Here is a 19767-nt window from a genome sequence, read left to right as displayed (position 1 = left end):
GAATTGACAGAATCCATGTGCTTTGACTCCTTGCAGTCTGGCCCTTGTGTACCTTTGCAGTCTTATTAATCATCACCTTAATCCAGACATGCCTTGTGCTAATCTTTTGTATTATCATCCATTCTCTGAGACCAGTCAGGTGGGTGGTAGAATTTTCTTTCTATAATGTGGGTTAACATTATCTGGATGGAGAGCTACATCACCAACTTATGTATAAAAATTGTCATGTTAAATTTTTATTTGAAGCAAGCTTAGGTGTAGGAGTTTTAATATTCTTGAATAGAAAAGCCCAGTTAATCCTATATTTTTTACCTGTTAAATATCATTTGAAGTTAATAATTTTAGAGAATCATCTTCTCTTTAAGTTCTAATGAGCACTAATGTGACCAGAGTCACCTAACTCAATGTTCTACAGTTAGACATTTGCATTGCACCTTGAAAACTTAGTTGTTAAACAGGTTTGTGTGTGTGTGTGTGTGTGTGTGTGTGTCCCTTTTGTTTATACTAGGTCTTACCTTTTTATCTTAATCAGTAAATATTTCTAAGGCACCAACTGTTTCAGTGGCGCTCCCTTCTGCAAGGACAAATACAACGCCAGTTATAACCAGTGTGGTGTCATTGGCAAAAGTATCTCCAGCCCAGCCCACAGGGAACACTAACAGTGTTTTGAAAGGTATGACTTGATGTAAAGGCATTTGATTAGGCTGTGGAAGTGAGTGTGTCTAGTCTGAGTAGCTCTTATTGGTAATATTTACATTTACATTTATATGAGGAAATGTTCCTCTGTCTCGGAGGGAAGTGGGTAGCTAGCAGGGTGGGATGGATAGGAAAGGAAGAGGTATGTTATAATTTATTTCTTTAAGAACACAAGTGATTTTAATATAGCTGCCTTTACCACCAGAGATTCTAATACAGTAGGGTGGGATTGGGGCCCAGGAATTCTTACCTTTACCAAGGACCCCAGATGATATTGAGCTGAGTTTCCTTGAACCGTTTTTGAGAAATTCTGTACCAGACTATAGACCACTTTAGTGAAAGGAAAGTAACTTCTTGGTTTCACTGTTTACTTCTGTATATTCTAGGGATAATAATGTATGTTTTATAACAGGTGCAGTAACTAAAGAAGCAACAAAGATCATTGAAGATGTAAGTTTTATTGTTAATATTTTGCCTGATGATGCCATTTTATTTTCATTTTGGATATAACCTTCTAATATATATCTGAGTACATTTCTGTTTGCAGCTTAGTCTTTTAAAAAGTGGAGTATATATTATGCATTAATTTTTGTTTTTGAATGTTAAAGTTAAATCATGAATAAGAATGCATTCCTGATTTATTTGTGTATGACTCCTTAATTTCTTTAAATACTTGTCAATTCCATCTGGTTGCTTATTTTTCTCTCTTATTGCATTCAGGTAGTTTTCTTTTAGACTAGAAATTTTCTTGAAAAAGTTCAGTATAGTGTCAGTTTATGCATCTTTGAATTATGTGAGGCTGAAAACAGTGCAAAGTAAAAATATTTAAATTCCTACTTTATGCCTCAAGTTTGAAATATTATAAAACTTCCAAAAACTAAAAAAAAATTTTTGAAGAAATACATAATTTCAAATCTGGCAGGCTGAAAGGGTTATAAACTATGTCATTATTGTCCTGTCTCAGCATCACTTTAGCAGGAAAATAAAATTCCCATCATTCCTGATCAATATCACATGAAGCAAAGGTGTTAGATCTTAGCTTAATGTTTTTGGTGACTGTTGTGTTGCTCTCTTAACATATGCTCTTGATACAATTAAAAATCATTTTTAAAAATATCAACTAACAATGTCATTCAGGTTCATTAAGTGGTGGTGCAAGTGCTAAAAAAATATGCCCATAATTCAATAAATTTGGAACAGAAGTTAAATGTGATAAAACTCTGAAGAAGCCAAACTACTGCTGCAGTATCTCATTCTGTTAATGTAGGAGAGTGCACCCTGCAGAATATTAGAGATAATGTTCAAAAAGACCAAAAGCAGCATTAAAGCAGGTACACCCTTTAGTTCACAAAATTATCTTGTAACCAGGCAAGGATAATAGAATAAATGGATAAAATCCTGGCAACACGGCTACAAGATCAGTGCTGCCATAATGCACCCCTAAAGCCAAGGTATCATCTGTGCTAAGGCATGAAGTGGTTTTAATGATTTGGAAGGAGGTGACAGTGAAACAAAAAGGTTTACTAATTTCTCATTTTAAAGCCCACCAAAGTTTTAAGTATATAAAAATGAGCAGACAAGCTATACCTGCTAACTCCAAAGCTATCAAAACATTTCAGTTTTATTATAATTTAAAGAGGCTTTAACTTGGAAGACATCATGACACTTGCTAATAAAGAATCTGTGAAAAAAAAAAAGAATCTGTGAAAATGGTAAAGAAGGTAAATTTGTGCAAGGTTGGTAAGGGGGTGTTGACATTTTGCTTGGGTTGTTCCCTGTGAATTAATAAAGGAAGACTTGTTAGAATTAGAAAAACAAAGATGGCAGGAAGAGGGCCCTGGCAACAGCCGGGGCCCTCAGAACATCAACCAACAGTGAAGTGACTGACACAGGCTTTTGACCATATTTCAGCAACAACTGCTAGTTTTGAAGAAGATGAGCCAAATGTGGATGGCTGTTTCATGGTGGCTAAAGATGGACAGTGTGTCTCCACATCAAGAAGTCCGCAGTGACAAAAAATGAGATAAATGAAACCATAGTAGATTCATTCTTTAGCAAGTCTTTCAGAGAATCAGACCAGCTTCACCATAATGTGGAGAGAGCTTGTCCTAATTTGATACCTCTTAACTCTCCCATTATTTGTGTTGTTGGAAGATGGTAATAATAACTTCTGCTTAATTACTTTCAGGCAGTATACTACATTAGTGAACTGTCATTAAGTTAACTTGGTAATTATTTGTATATTTTATACTAACATTAAATTTTATTTTAAAATCACATGATTAATCACTGTGTTATATAATTAATAATTTTGTTATTAACCACATCCTTATATAATTGATTAAGGTATTAATGCATTATGTTTTATACTAATATGTATTATAAAAATATTGATTGTAGATTTATGTACTCTGAGAATGCATCTCTCCTCTATTTTATATGTATAGGACAGTTAGTCTTGAATTATGTTAGTTTTGAATTATTCAGTTTTCAGGAACTTATCCCTCATTAAATGTGACTGCTATATATGTTTTCCTTATGTGGAGTCCTATAATTAACCAGTTATTTAAACTGTGTTACAGAATAGCTCTGATTAATATTTTCAGTTTAGTCTATTAAAAAGTATAATTATAGGGGTGGCCAGTTAACTCAGTTGGTTAGACCATGGTGCTAATAACACCAAGGTTGCTGGTTTGATCCCCGCATGGGCCACTGTGAACTGTGCGCTCCTTAAAAAAAAAAAAAAAAAAAAAAAGTATAATAATAAATAGTGTAACACTCTATGATTTTAAAAAAACTTGACAGTTTTACAATTATTTCTTTGTTTCTCTGGGACTTTAGTGTGAATCTCCTTCAAGTTATTTAAATGGTCTTAAATTTTGGGGAAAGGTAAGATAAAGGAAAATACAAAGAAGGAAATCTACTACAAAAGTCAGCAAACTTTTTGTATACAGCTCTAGATAGTAAATATTTTATACTTTGCAGGCTATACAGTCTCTGTTGCAACTCCTCACCTCTGCCATTTTAGTGCATTAAGTGGCTGTGTTCCAATAAACTTTATTTACAAAAACAGGTAGTAGACTGGACTTGGCCCAGAGCCATTCTTTGCCAACTCCTACTCAACTGTGTTCCCGCTATCCAGAATTAACCATTGTTAGATTTGGCTTATTTGCTCACAGGTTTTTTCCCTTTTCCCTTTTTCTTTTTTAAAAAATTAATCACTATCACCAGTTCCCTTTTCATGTTTCTAGATGTAACTACTATTAGGAGTCTGCTTTGTGTCCTTTCAGACCATTTTTAATATTTCACATTCTTATATACAAATGCATGGAAAACATTTAATAATTGTTTTTAAAAATACCATATGATACTTAATAGATTTGGTACATTCCTGTGGACTCCTATATAGTATTATATTGTATGTGGGTACCACATTTTATTTAACTGTGGACTCCTATACGGTATTATATTGTATGTGGGCACCACATTTCATTGCTTCCAGTATTTTACTATTAAGAATCTCTGCTACAGTGAACATCCTTGTAGATGTCTCCTTGTGCATGTGTGCAGGTGTTTGTATAGTGTAGAGTGGAATTTTGGGGTCAAAGTGTATTTGTATTTTTAGTTTTTAAATTGCCCCACAGAGTGGCCATTCCAATTTTTATTCCCATAAGCAGTTTATGATTGTACTTATTCCCCACAGCTTCGTTATCATTCAATGTCAGATTTAAACATTATTTTGCCAATCAGTTTAGTAATATCTTACTGCTGTCTTATTTTGCATGTCATTGATTACTAGTGAGTTTGCTTATTTTTCTGTTTTTGAACATTTGAGTTTTCATTTCCTGTTTTTAATTTTTTCCCATTTTTGTGTTGAATTGCCTCTTTCTTATTGATTTATAGGATTTTTATATATATTCTCGATTTGCCCCCCCCATCATTTTCATCAGCACAAAAACATGCAGTAATAGTTCTTGAAAAAAATCCTTCTTTAACGTCATGGCCCTCTAGCCATTGTCCCGTTTCTCTGTTCTCTATTTTGAAAAAACTCCTCTAAACGTGGCCTCAACTTGTTGCCTCCATTTTCTTATCTGTTATCTTTCCTTAGCTCACTTTAGTCAGGCTTTTGTCTGCACCACTCTAGTGAAACTGCACTTGTTAAGGTCACTATCAGTTTTTATTTGGTCATATTAAGTGGTCAATTTTCAGTTCATTTTTCTCATCCTTTCAGTAACATTTGACACAGTTGATCTTTCCTTCCTTCTTGAAATACCTTCTTCAGCTTCCAGGTCATCATAACTTTGTCAATTTTCTCAATCTACATTGCTTCCTAGGGGACTCATACAGTCCTGTGGTGTTCTTTTTTTTTTTTTTTTTAAGATTTTATTGGGGAAAGGGAACAAGACTTTATTGGGGAACAGTGTGTACTTCTAGGACTTTTTTCCAAGTCAAGTTGTCCTTTCAATCTTAGTGGTGGAGGGTGCCATTCAGCTTCAAGTTGTTTTCCTTTCAGTTTTAGTTGTGGAGGACGCAGCTCAGCTCCAGGTCCAGTTGGCGGTGCTAGTTGCAGGGGGCGGAGCCCACCATCCCTTGTAGGACTCCAATCGGCAACCTTGTGGTTGAGAGCCCACTGGCCCATGTGGGAATCGAACCGACAGCCTTCGGAGATAGGAGCATGGAGCTCCAACTGCCTGAGCCACTGGGCCAGCCCCAGTCCTGTGGTTTTAAACACCACCTAGGTGGTGCCTGATTCCCAGTTTTATCTCTTTTGCCCTGACCTCTGAGTTCCAGATTCATGTATGCGACTGCCTACTTGACATTTAGATGATAATTATACTTAGATAATTAATAGTCATCTCAAACAATATGTATAAAACAGGACCCTTTATTCCTCCAAGACTTGCTCTCCAGTGTTCCTTACTTCTTATCACTTCTATTGCTAACTTCTTAGTCTGAGCCACCATCATCTTTCTTCTGGATTATTGCAGGGACCTCCTACCTGTCTTCCTGGTTCCATTCTTGCCCTTTGCAGTTTTTTTTTTCTCCATCTATTGCCAGAATGATCTTAAAACAGGTTATGTCACGCCACTGCTTAAAAACCTTCAATGAAATTCTGAAAAAGAATAAAAAAAGGGAAGAGCAAGCATCCAAAATTATAGGAAAACTACAAATTTTATAAAGCTATATAGTTACAACAGCTGATACTGAAGCCATGAATAGGTGGAAAGGAAGTCAGAAATTTAAAATATGTGTGTGTGTGTGAATTTAGAAATAATAAAGTTAGCATTTTAGATCAGTAGAAGAAATCTAGATTATTCAATAAATATTGTGACGACTAAGTAGACATGTGGAAGAAAATACAGTTGGATTTCTACGTCACAACTTAAACCAAAATGAAGTCCAGGTGGAGAAAAGACTTAAATGTAAAAAAATACTAAAAAAGTACCAGGAAAATATATAGGAAAGAATTCTTTTTACTCATTTCAGGTGTGCAAAACAATGTAATAGACATTTATACCCCTCACAAAGTGATAACTCCCCTCCCCCAATCAACTACCCCTCTGGCATCATATATAGCTGTTAACAATTCCATTGACTCTGTTCCCTATGCTGTACCCCACAGCCTGTGATCATATGTGTGTGTGTGTGTGTGTGTGTGTGTGTGTGTGTGTGTGTGTGTGTATATATATATATATATATATATATAATTATAGTTGACATTAAATATTATTCAGCTTCAGTTTCAGGTGTACAGTGCAGTGGTCAGGTGTATAAACAGTCCATGAAGTTGTCTCCCTAATAAGACAAGTGCCCATCTGACACCCTACAAAATCTTTACAACATTATTGATTATATTCCCCAAACTGTCTTTCATATCCTCGTGTCAATATTGTGACTACCAATTTGTGCTTTCTAATCCCCTTACCTCCCTCATACACACCCCCCTCCCATATAGGAAATAATTTTAATACAGAAATGGGGCAAGTCTTTCTTAAATATGCCACAAAACCCAGAAGCCATAAAAGATTTGTTAGGGAAATTTAACTACATTTGAAAGACAAATGACAAAAAACGAAAAGGTGGTAATTCATGTCATAAGAGGCTAGGTTTTTTTCTTTTATATTAATACGTAAAGAGCTTTTGTGAATCAGTAAAAAGACGTAATACCCATCAGGAAAATGGGCAAAAGTATGATCCATCACTTTATAAATTAAGAAATAAAAATAGATCTTAAACATATGCAAAGATATTCAACTGCAAAATTAGAGAAATGCCAGTTAGAACTACAGTTTTATCAGATTGGCAGAGATAAATATGATGGATAACACTGTTAAGGCATTTTTACATATTGCCAACAGCAGTTGGAAAAACTGCTATAGAGGGCAATTTAGTAAAACCTGTTAAAATTTAAAATGTAAATACGAATTTACCCAGGAATTCCATTTTTAGGACTTTGTCCTTCAGATATATTTCACAAATTTATGAAATGAAGTATGTTACAAGGAAGCTAATTGCAGCATTGTTTATAGTACCAAAAACTTGAAAACAAACTAGTTGTTTTACAGTGATCAGGGCCACTGTGAGTTCATCCTGAGTTATTGCACTAATTAGAAAAAAAGAAATACCCCTACATGGTTGGAGCCTGAAATGCACCCCTCTCCAATCCCACACTTAGTCACATGGCCAGGCAAATGGAGTCCTCTGCACAAGCATACACAGCGGACCTATTGGGACTGTAGTTAAATTAAATGTCATATCCATACAGTGGAATACTATGCAGTTAAAAAGAATGAGGTGGCTCTATATGTACAGACATAAAGCAGTCATACACAAGTGAAAAAAATACAAAACTATATAGCATACTGTCATTTGTATTTGAACACATGCCTATACATATGTATAGAATATCTCGAGAAGCAACCAATAAATAGATAATAGTGGTTGACTCTGAGGAGAACTAATGAGGGAGAATTTTAAGAGGGACAGTTATTATTTTTTCATTGCTTACTATGTGAATCTTTGAATTTTATGTCATGTTACAAGGTGTGATCAAACAATATGGTTTAAATAAAAATTTATTACAGTAAAAGACACATTGCCATTAATCTCCTTCAAAATATTCCCACTCATCTAGAATAAAATAATCATCATTAAAATAGAAAAAAAAATACTCTCCCTCTCTTCGAATACACTTCTTCCAAAAGGGTTACCTTTCATGGTCGTTTTGAATTTGGGGAAGAGCCAGAAGTCACAAGATGCCAAATCCAGTAAATAAGTTGGATGAAGACACACTGTAATGTGTTTTTCTTTTTTTTTTTTTTTAATTTTATTGGGGAAAATTGGGAAACAGTATGTTTTTCCAGGGCCCATCAGCTCCAAGTCGTCCCCCAGCCGTGGAGGGCGCAGCTCAGCTCCACGTCCAGTTGCTGCCCTCAATCTTCAGTTGCAGGGGGCGCAGCCCACCATCCCATGCAGGAATTGAACCGGCAACCTTGTTGTTCAGAGCTCATGCTCTAACAACTGAGCCATCCGGCCGCCCCCTGTAATGTTTTTATTTGACAGAAATTGCCATACCAGAAGCGAAGTATGACTGACATGGAGCCTTTCCCCTGTGATCACAAAAAACTGTGAATGCTGTTGCCGAATGCCATCCAATGGAAAGACAGGGATCTTAAAAACAGGAACAGCATGTGGAACCTTAGTAACTGTGACAAGTTTCAACTTGTTTGGTGCAGTCAGTCAGGTGTGAGCTATGGCTGAGAGAAGGTGTGTTTTAAAGTATAAATCATCCTCCATCATGACACTGCTCCGTGTCACACATTGCTTCTGGTATACGGCAATTTCTGTAAAATAAAAACATGGTGTATCCTCATCCACCTTATTCACTGGATCTGGCACCGCGAGACCTCTGTCTCTTCCCCAAAGTCAAAATGATTCAGGACCTGGAGGCAGCCACAACAGTACAGCTAAAGATACTCATTAAAGAGGACTTCCAGAACTGCTTTAGAAAGTGGCAAGAATGATGGGATAAGTGTGTTCCAAGTGAGGGGGAGTATTTCAAGGGGGATTAATGGCAATGTGTCTTTTATTGTAATAAATTTTTTATTTAAACATTCACTGAGTTTGATTATACCTCATATATTACCCATTCAAAAAATATGCATACTATTTTTTAAAAGGTAAAGGAAAACAGAGCAAAGGATATGAATAGACAGTTCACAGAAGAGGAAATACAAATAATGCTTAAATGTGAAAAATACCAAACCACACTACTGTTAGATTATTTTTCACTTATTGAGAAAGTCAGATCATACTTCGTTGACCAGAGTGTTGGGAAACAGGCTCACATGCATTCCTGAACGTCAATTTAATCTGATACGACTTCTGTGGAAAGTAATTCGGCAGTACCATCATTGTTAAAGCCCATAGCATACAGATTTTAATATATTTTGACCCACCAAACAGCACGTATAAGACCTTATTCTATAGATGTAATAGCACATGTAGAATTAATTTATGTGTAAGGATATTTACTGCAGCATTGTTTATAATAGCAAAAGATTTTTAACATTTAAATGTTCAGCAGCAGAGGCACTTCAGATTACCTGAAGTACATTCAGGGTATAAAGCTGTGACTAGGCAGCTTTATGCAAAGTTATGTAAATATACCTCCAAGATAGCTTGCTAAGTGACAATGCAATGTGCAGAACCTTGCTAATAATGCGCTATCGTTGGTAGTCAGAAGCAACTTATTTAATTACATAGACCATCTCTAGAGGAATGTATAAGAAATTGGGAATAGTGTTTATGTTCAAGGTTGAGTCTGGATAGATGGCAGACAGGCATGGAAAACTTTCTAAGTATACATTTTATACCTTTGAATTATTACATAACTCAGAATTATTGCATCTGTAATCTCCAGTGGCTTTCCATCACATTTAAAATACAATCGTAACTTTTGGTTGTTTTTATTAACTCAAACCCTCCAGATCCTGTACAATTTGGCTTCTGCCTACCTCTTCAAACTTATCATATTAGCTCCTCCTTACTTTATTGCAGCCTTGTTCTTGTTGATATTCCTAAAGCATGCCAACCTCTTTCCCTACAGTCTCTCTGCCTGGAATCCTCTGACCTCAGGCCTTTGCATGGCTTGCCCTTTTGAATATTCAGGTCTCTGCTCAGATGTTTACTCCAATATTACCCTTCTCTACACCATCACTCTCCATTCCCTTACCCTGCTTTATTTCTTTCATAGCATTTAATCACTACCTAAAATTACACATTACGTATTTGTTTGACTCGTTTATCTTCTTTGTCTCCCCTCTAGAATGTAAGGCCTCTTAAGAGCAGGACTTTGTCTTGTTTTCTGCTCTATCCTCAGGACTTAGAATAGTTCCTGGCTTGTGGTAAACATTCAGTAAGTACTTACTGAATGAAAAAAACATTTTAAAATACATTCTCCCACTCTATTGCATATCCTTCAACTTTGTTTTTTAAAGACCTTTGTTTGCATAAAATTCAAGGTAGTCAAATATATCAGTCTTTTCTACTTGGTTTTTAATTCTTTTGTGTTTTATTTAAGAATATTTGCTCCTTGTTCTGGTAATTTGGAAGTTCTCCAGTGATTTTAGAGTTATTTTTTTTCATATTGAGGTCTTTAATCGATATGGAATATATTTTTGATATGGCCTGATGTCGGATCTAATTTTTGTAACTAGCCACTTGTCCTAATCAGCAAAGATTGTTTTCATTGTTTTTTTTTTTAAAAACTTTTATTTATTTAAGTGTTTTTTTCCAGGATCTGTCAGCTTCAAGTCAAGTAGTTGTTTCAATCTAGTTGTTGAGGGCGCAGCTCGCAGTGGCCCATGTGGGGATCGAACCGGCAACCTTGTTGTTAAGAGCACCCAGCTCTAACCAACTGAGCTATCTGGCAGCTATCTGTTTTGATTGTATGTACTATAGGCAGAGTAGTTTTAAAAATCAGTAAATGGAACTGATACTGATTAGAAGAATTAGGAATTAGTGCATATTTTCCAAAGTGACTTCTTTATTGCAATTACTCTTTCAGAGGAATTATATTTCTCGATATATGCCACCTTTCAATTGATAGCAGTTATAGTCAGTGATAAGATATTTTAAAAAATCTCTTTGGTTTCTGAATTTGTTTTTAACTAGGAAAATACACGGACAGATGCCATGAAACTTCCATCTTCCCCGTCTTCCAGGCTTTTAAAGAACAAAGCGTTATTGTGCAAACCCGTTACACAGACCAAGGCTATCTCTTGCAAACCACATACACAACACAAGGAATGTCAGACAGGTATGTGTCCTTGCTTTCCACATGTAGAAAGTTTGTTTTTTGTTATATTTGTTTTTTCAAGAAAGTCATTGACAGTTTCTTAAATGGGAAAACATTCATTAATTCTTGGATCACATACTTTGAACATCTAAATTATTCCTTATAATTATTGTCATTAACACTAACAATTACTAAATTGAACCCATATGCGCACAAAGCACTATGTGTAGAGTGGACAAACATCTTCTACATGTGTGCACTGCTATTTTTCAAATGTACAGAAAAGCTATTATAATTACTAAGATAGAAATTTATTTAAAAGTATTAGTGACTTAACTTTAGTTCTTTTTTAAAATACTATGAATTGATTTGTGAGTTAAAGATTTATCTATGTCTGAGGTGTTGGTGATCAGGAAAATTACTTGAATTCATACTTGAAAACTAATTGCCCAGTCGATGTTATAGCTTTTAATCCTACTACCCTTATATTTTCAATTACTTTCATAGCCTATTCTGCCCAAAGTATTTTTTTGATTTTTGTTTTTAATGGTAATTTTATGTCACAGACTATACTGTATTTAAAAGCTTAGTCTATCACCAAGTAATCATGAGTTTTTATGTAGGGTGCCATTCTTTTGGTAAGAGTCAAGCAGAATCCTGTTTTCTTTCCTCGGTAAATTTGATTGCTTCCTGTTAAATTTGATATTCCTGTTAAAATGATACTTTGTGTACATGAATTTATATACACATTCACATGTAGAAGGTAGTAGAGGATCTGTGGACATCTAAATGTGTGTGTTTATACATTTAAAAATTTTTTTCTATATTAAATATTGGACTGTTTTCTATATACTGTTGTGAACTATGTTTTCATTTGACATTGCATCAGAAGCCATTCCATGTCAATATAAATTTAAATATACATTGAGATTCTTAATGGATGCATAGATTCCAATGTATATAACATATCCATCCCTCTAAGATTGGGCATTTAGATTGCGTCTAGTTTTTTAATATTATAAACAATGTTGATTAAGCTGTATAAATGGATCTTTGTCCATTGTTTGATTATGTCCTTAGGATAAATCCTAAATAGTGGAATTACAGATTCAAAAGCTATCATAGATTTTTAAAGCTTTGGGTATGTGTTGCAAAATTGCCCTTCTAAAAAGTTACATCAATTTATGCTCCAGTTTGAGAGCATCCATTTCTCTGCACCCTCACTAACACTGGGTATTAAATCCAATAATTAACACTTCTCTTTTTCCCTCAACTTTAATTTGGAAAAATTTCAAAATTCAGAAAGATTGAAAATACAGCACAATGAACACCAGTGTACCCTTCACCACGTGTTAACTTTTTGCAACATTTGTTTTCTCTTTTTCTTTTTCCTGAACTTTTAAAAAGTTAAGTAACTTTCTTAGTTTGATATATTGTATGGACTTCTGCTATAATTCCAGTAATCTATTGAATACATAGCATTGCAAGTTCATCTACCACAGCCTACAGTTTTATTTCAGTCAGTGACCAAGCTGTGGGCAAAGGAAAAATTCAGTATTTAATAGCATAATGGAAGTATTATGGTTTGTGTTTAAACTTTAATTAGTGTATTCCTTTGATAAATATAAATAGTGAAAAAAATATAAATTTTAAATCCATGGGGAAAGCATAAAGAACATTGCCTAGTTGTTCTTGAAAATAACAGATTCAAATATTTCATTCAGATTTACCTATGCCTAATGAGAAAAGTGATGTGGAACTTGATTCTCCACCTGCAAAGAAAAAAAGAGTAGGTTTTTTCCAGACTTATGATGCGGAATATTTAAAAGTTGGTTTTATTATCTGTCCGGGATCAAAAGAAAGTTCACCAAGGCCACAATGCGTCATTTGTGGAGAAATCTTATCTGCTGAAAACATGAAGCCAGCAGATCTTTCTCATCATTTGAAGACAAAGCATTCAGAATTAGAAAACAAACCGGTAGATTTTTTTGAACAAAAATCTCTTGAAATGGAATGTCAAAACAGTTCTTTTAAAAAGTGTTTACTAGTTGAAAAGTCACTTATGAAAGCATCTTACTTAATTGCTTTCCAAATTGCTGCCAGCAAGAAGCCATTCTCCATTGCTGAAGAATTAATTAAACCATATTTAGTAGAAATGTGTTCAGAAGTTTTGGGTTCAAGTGCTGGAGACGAAATGAAAACCATTCCTCTTTCTAATAATACGATTGGATGTAGAATTGATGAACTGTCTGCAGACATTGAAGATCAACTGATTCAAAAAGTCAGAGAGTCAAAGTGGTTTGCCCTTCAGATAGATGAGTCATCAGAAATCTCAAATATCACCCTTCTTTTGTGCTATATTCGTTTCATTGATTACGATTGTAGTGACATAAAAGAAGAATTATTGTGTTGTATTGAAATGTCTTCTCAAATAACTGGTTTTGAAATATTTGAACTAATAAATAAATATACTGATAGTAAATCTCTGGATTGGAAACATTGTGTTGGTCTCTGTACAGATGGGGCTGTAAGCATGACTGGCAGGTATTCTGGTTTAAAGGCAAAAATTCAAGAAGTTGCGATGAATACGGTGGCATTTACACATTGCTTTATTCACCGTGAACATTTAGCAGCAGAAAAGTTGTCTCCATGCTTACATGAAATACTTTTGCAGTCAGCACAAATTTTAAGTTTTATAAAGAGCAATGCATTGAATTCACGTATGTTAACAATCTTGTGTGAAGAGATGGGGTCTGAGCATGTGAATTTACCACTTCATGCTGAAGTACGTTGGATATCGAGAGGGAGAATTTTAACAAGATTATTTGAATTACGACATGAAATTGAAATTTTTCTAAATCAAAAGCATTCAGATCTGGCCAAGTATTTTGTTGATGAGGAATGGGTTGCAAAGCTGGCCTATTTATCAGATATTTTTTCACTTATAAATGAATTAAATTTAAGTCTCCAAGGAACTATGACTACACTCTTCAACTTGTATAATAAAATGGATGTATTTAAAGAAAAGTTAAAAATGTGGTTGAAGCGCACACAGGAGAATGATTATGACATGTTCTCTTCATTTTCTGAATTCTCAACCTCATCAGGCTTAAATATGAGGAGCATTGCAAGTGTTGTTTTTGAGCACCTGGAAGGACTTGCTCAAATGTTCAATGACTGTTATCCACCAGAAGAAGACTTACGTTCAGGAAATTTGTGGATACTTAATCCTTTTATGAATCACCAAAATAGCAGTCTCACGGACTTTGAAGAAGAAAAGCTGGGACAGTTATCTTCTGATTTAGAATTACAATCAGTATTTAAATCAGTGTCTGTAACTCAATTTTGGATAAATGCAAAGACAAGTTACCCAGAACTTTATGAAAAGGCAATGCAATTTTTATTGCCCTTTTCAACTATTTATTTATGTGATGCTACATTTTCGGCTTTGACTGAGTCAAAACAAAGGAATCTGTTGGTTTCTGGCCCTGCCCTAAGACTTGCAGTCACATCTTTAATTCCAAGGATAGAAAAATTAGTAAAGGAGAAAGAATAGTAAATGCATATTGCTTATTATCAAATTCTATACTTTTGTGTTAAATTTTGTATAAGTATCCTAAAATATAATTTCCTAATGTGGATATGTGCTTTCAGTGATTAAATGTTTTAATAATTTTCTCTTTTTGTGGAATTTAATAAATACACATTTACACATAATTATAGTTTTAATATTCCAAGGTAGAGAATTTAACTATTTTATTCATTGATCGAATAATTTGGATTAGTGACAAATATGTAGGTAATGAAAGGCCCAATTTATGTAATAGCAAATCTGGATGTTGAAACTGCTTGGCGTTTAGAAGCACGTGGGACATTTTAGTCTTCAGCCTCCTACTCTAGCAGGTTGTAGGTAGGTAGAAAACAGATCTAAGCAACTTGGCTAACCGGAAATGAGAGCAGCAGGAGAGTTTGAGACTACTTTTGGGGGCCTCTATGGCCCCCAAAGGTTTAGGACAAACCTTTGTTGTAAAGGGCCAGATAGTGACTAGTTTAGGCTTTGCAAGCCATAGGTGGCAACTGCAGTACTCAGTTCTGTGGCTGCAGCACAAAAGCAGCTGTAGACAATACACCCACGAGTGTAGCTGTGTTTCAATAAAGCTTTTTTATTTCTGAACATTGAAATAAGAATTCATATAATTTTCCTGTGTCATGAAAGCTGCCTTTATAATTTTTTATTTTAAAAATGTAAACAAACATTGTTAGCTGGGGGAGGGAGGGGGAGTGAAAAAACCAGAAAGCTGACCGAATTTGGCCCATAGTTTGCCCATCCAGGTCTAGACAGATTTCCAGGTAAGAGCAGATGGGCCAGGGGTGGCCTGTAGGGTTTTGGTTCCTGAAAGCCTTTCTTTCCGTGGCTGCTAGTATCTGAATTTTCAAGCACCTTTTACATTTTAATTTCAACTGACAGAATTAGAGGGAAAATATATTTAGAATTAGTGGCAAAGACACAAAAGAGCAATTCATTTTATGACTAGCTATTGGTTTATTATTAATTTAATAATTTACTAATTTGCAGCTAACTTTTTGAGCTCTTACATGTGCCAGGCATTGTGCTAGGTCTATTACAGACTTAGGAGGGCTGATACGGTGTTATCCCCATTTACAGAAGCAGATACTGAGGCCCGCTGATGTTAGGTGACAGCTCAGAACGCAAAGCTAGGTGGCACAGACACGAATGAAGCCCTGGTCTTTTGATGCTAACGGAGCTCTTCTGTGAGCCACGTCGATAGCCATGTTTGACTCCACTCTGTCCGTGGGGACTAGGAGACGGAGACTTTCCCTGAATTCAAATGGGCCTGTACAGTCAGTTAAGAGCCAGTGGGCCTCAGTGTTCCCATCTGCAACAAATGCCATCTCTCCTGCAACCAGTGCTCGGAAAATGAGAGGGTGGCAACACCCCTGGAAGGCAAGGAAAGGGAGGCTCTGGCGCAGGTCCTCCAGCCGCTCGGTGGCGGGAGGAAATAAACCAGCGGCAGGGGTGGGTTTTCGAGGGGAGGGGTGGGGGCTGCCCTGGGGCGTGCGAGCCCGCCCTCCTGGAGGGCTTACCCGGCTATGGCGCTCCAGCTCGCTGCTCTGCGTGTCCCGCTGGGCGGCTTCTTCGCACTCACCCGGGGCGGCCAAGCTCTCAGAGCAGATCGCGGCACCTGCGTGCCAGCAGATGGTGAGCGGCGTGGCGTGGGCAGCGGGCGGATGGGCCCCAGCAGTTACCCCAGCCGTTACCCCGGCGCGCCCCTCCCCCGCCTGCCCGCGCCCGTACCCGGCGGACGCACCTGCCTTTGGGTGAAGTGGCGCTAGGGTTGGGGGCAGAGCACCTGGACGTCGACTTCGACGTGGGCGCCTGCTTGGGGAGTTCCTCTGAGTTCTCTGGGTATTCCATTGATGGAAGTGGTCGGGCATGTCCCCTTCCAGCTGATCATTGGTTGCCTAGGCACATCTAGAGCTGGAAAAGAAATGGTCGGGGACTGGGGGAGGAAGATAGAATGGAACAGGGTCACAGCTCCTTACCTGCCCCTATCCCCTCTTTCCTTTGCTTGAGTTCTTGGGGTTTGGTGAGGGTTTTATTAATCCCTGCTTGGTAGGATAGGAAACCGCCCTGAAGGTGAACTGTACCTTCCAAAGGTTGCACAGCTAGTTAGAAAGCAGGACCCAAAAGAGACACTCTTCCTGTTAGATTCCAGAGCCCTTTCCTAGAGAATGGAACCTGAGAGGGAGGCCTTAGAAGTCATCCTTCCGCCTTATGTCTAGTTCCAGATTCTCACTAAAGCTTTCATGTTCTTATGCCCACCAATCTCCCAAACCCCTCAAATAACAAGCCTGGAGACCCTGACAGCCTCCCTCTCCGAAGGCCTGGATTTTCCGCTCCTTTCCTGGCTTTGGGTGGTGATAGGTTTGCAGGAGTTCATCTCCAGAGCCAGATAGCTTAGAGCTTCTTCCTTAAATGCTGAGTAGGGCAGGTAGAGCTGAGGTGGGGGAGCAGGAAAAGGTAGCTAACCTGAGGGTTGGGGTGTTGTCATGTGGCCCAGGACAGAGCCTGATTCAGCAAGAGAGTCACTAGCCCCCTAAACTCCTCTTGTCTCTACTGTGGTGGGATCCAGGACTCAGCATGTGATGTTCAGGGTGGAATCTGTTTAATGAGCAACAGTCTGCTCTTCCATGCTTGCTCCCAAGTCCAAATATTCCCTGCATAGTACCTGAGTAGAAACCAGGCCAGGCAGAAAGAAAGAAAAGCTGTGGAGTTCCCAAGGCCTTGACACTAGATCACAAGGCCCAAGCCTTGATTCCTCTTCCTGAAATTTGGGACTGGGTTGTAATCTGGTTTGAGTCTGGTGAGAAAATAAGTCTACTGTGTTTCCCTGAAAATAAGACCTACCATGATTTTTCAGGATGACATCCCCTGAACATAAGTCCTAATGCGTCTTTTGGAGCAAAAATTAATATAAGACCTGGTCTTATTTTCGGGGAAACACGGCATGTCTCCATCACCATCCAGCCCTTCTCCTTGGAGCATAAAGCCTATTTTCTGATTCTAAAGCTCAGCCCTCCAGAGAGGCTCTCCCCTTTCCAGGCTGACCTCAGCCCTGGACCCAACCTAGAGAAGTAGCTCCTTTGTTGGGGGAGTTGAGGACGTAGGCACTAAATGCCCCTGTGGAGCACCTGGGCAGTGCGTCCTTGGTAAGTGGCTGCCAGGCATTCCCTGCCATCCCTAGAAAGCCCTGTTCATCCAGGTTGCTTACGTGTTGCTCTTGAAGGTGTTCGGCTACCAGGCAGATCCCATGAGCTACCAAGTGGCTGTGGGCTGGCTGGAACTGCTGGCTGGGTTGCTGCTGGTCCTGGGTCCACCGAGGCTGCAAGAGATCATCCTCATGATGGGTAAGGGGGGGTCCACCTGGGCAGAGGAAGGGGGGACTTCTTGGGGAGGATGATGGAAAGACCTGGCTGCTCCTCTCTTTCCCTTTATTCTTGCCACCCTTCCTTTTTCTCTGGAACCAGGAGCACTTCCTGCTGTACTGTGATTTCCATGGTCTTCAGACTAGGACAGATGCTTTTCACACGTAATATACTGTAACACTATTTTATGTCAGCTATACCTTCTACCTCATCAGTTCTATTGGCTGTGTGGTATTCCATTTATAAAGAAGTCTTGTAACCTAGAAGCCCCTACTGTTCTCCCCTGACCCCACACCTGAGATGAGAGAATAGAATAGCAGCTGCCACTTATGTGTCTGGCGGTTGAGAACAGGAAAGCTGAGCCCCCTGAACAGAAATGCAGAGAGTTTTTCTGGGGCAAGCAGTCCTGGAGGGGCCCTCTCCTAGCAGCTCTGCCCACAGGAACTGCTGATGTACAAAGACAGCTGCTGCTTCAAAGGCCAGACATCTTCAGGCTCATCTGTGTGTCCCGGCCTTGTGCCACCTTTGCTGCCACCACTACCACCCCTCCCCCAGGCTTTCCTTTCCATTTCTGGAGCTTCCCTCATTTTCAGATTTTTCCTTCACTTCCACCACCAAACCCTTGGCCTCCCTCCCTCCAGTAGGATTAAGAAAGGAATAGCATCAGGGAGAATATGTTCCAAAAATGCCTATTTACCCACCTCCTTGCCCTATTTGGCTGGATTGTTGCTGTTTCTTTCTTGCCCTCTGAGAAGGGTTACATTAGTAGTTCAAAAAGCTTCTGATTCTGGGTCCTGCTCTCTCTGGGAAGCCAGACAGCTGAGTGTTAGTTTAGGGTGCATGTGTGTGCATGCGTGTGTGTGTGTGTGTGTGTGTGTGTGTGTGTGTGGGGAATGGAGTGGGTGGTACTTAATGGGAGTGCTTGAGCTGGAGTGGGTTAGAATAGGCTGGAGAGCCCTGAGCTCCTGGATTTTCTGGGTGCCCCCAGGGAGTCTCAGAGACCTCACTTTCCATTCCAGGGGCTATCTTCACTTTGGTGTCTCTGAAAGAGTCACTGAACACTTGCATCCCAGCTATCGTCTGCCTGGCACTCTGGCTGCTGCTGGACATCTGCCAGCTCTTAGTCCAACCTAAGAAAGTGGTCAGACCTACTAGGAGGAAACTCCAAGAACATTCAAGGAATCCCGAGAGTAGGCGTCTCTTGCCTCTCTGTGCCTTGTCACTGTCACAGCAGGAACACGGAACACACAGAATCCATCACCTTGTTACCAATACAGTACATCCGGGGTCAAAGTATGGCCACACTGTTGAAACAGACATCTTGTCTACCTGGCCCTGCTTCCTCTCGGACATTTACTGCTGTTTTCTGACATTTACTACCATTCTCCTTGTCATGTGAAAATAGAAAATAAGCAGAAAAGAAATTTAAATCACCCAACATTTTAATCCCCCCAAATAACTACTTTCAATTCCTTTGTATAACTGTTACCTCTCAGTTTTTTTCTATGCCTTTATATAGATTTTTTTAAATTAAAAATGAGACCATATGTACTACTTTATCACTGGCTTTTTAAAGCTAATCTACTCCCTTCCATGTCTGTTCTACGTTGTTGATGCTAATGTCTGCATAGTATTCCACTGTGAGGATGTGTTGAGTCAAGCCCCCACTGAGGAATGTTTGGATTGTTCCCAATGGTTTGCTATTATAAACCTCACAGTAAATCACCTTTGCATACATATTTTATTTCCCTAAAAGTGAAGATCCTGGTTCAAAAGATATGCACGTTTTTAAGGTCTTTATTACATACTTAAAATTTGCACAT

At 38.2% G+C, this 19767-nt stretch overlaps 2 protein-coding genes across 9 annotated transcripts in view; both read left to right on the top strand.

The window, feature by feature from the left end:
• Positions 1–14674, top strand: part of ZMYM6 (zinc finger MYM-type containing 6) — a 38178-nt gene extending 23504 nt beyond the window's left edge. For all 8 annotated transcript variants that reach the window (XM_074334368.1, XM_019730103.2, XM_019730107.2 and 5 more), the window contains 4 exons: positions 533–673; positions 1109–1146; positions 10873–11017; positions 12721–14674. In XM_074334368.1, the coding sequence (XP_074190469.1) occupies positions 533–673; positions 1109–1146; positions 10873–11017; positions 12721–14552 (2156 nt within the window). In that variant the 3' untranslated portion in view covers positions 14553–14674. The remainder of the gene's footprint in view (positions 1–532; positions 674–1108; positions 1147–10872; positions 11018–12720) is intronic.
• Positions 14675–16108: 1434 nt separating this feature from the next.
• Positions 16109–19138, top strand: TMEM35B (transmembrane protein 35B). The gene is given in 5 exon segments (XM_019730164.2): positions 16109–16165; positions 16167–16217; positions 17764–17926; positions 18964–19101; positions 19104–19138. Coding segments are annotated over 5 exon segments (444 nt in total).
• The last annotated feature ends 629 nt before the right edge of the window (positions 19139–19767 follow it).

The sequence above is a fragment of the Rhinolophus sinicus genome, linkage group LG06 (assembly GCF_036562045.2).
Source record: "Rhinolophus sinicus isolate RSC01 linkage group LG06, ASM3656204v1, whole genome shotgun sequence".
NCBI lineage: Eukaryota > Metazoa > Chordata > Mammalia > Chiroptera > Rhinolophidae > Rhinolophus > Rhinolophus sinicus.
This window is presented reverse-complemented; position numbering and strand designations above follow the sequence as displayed.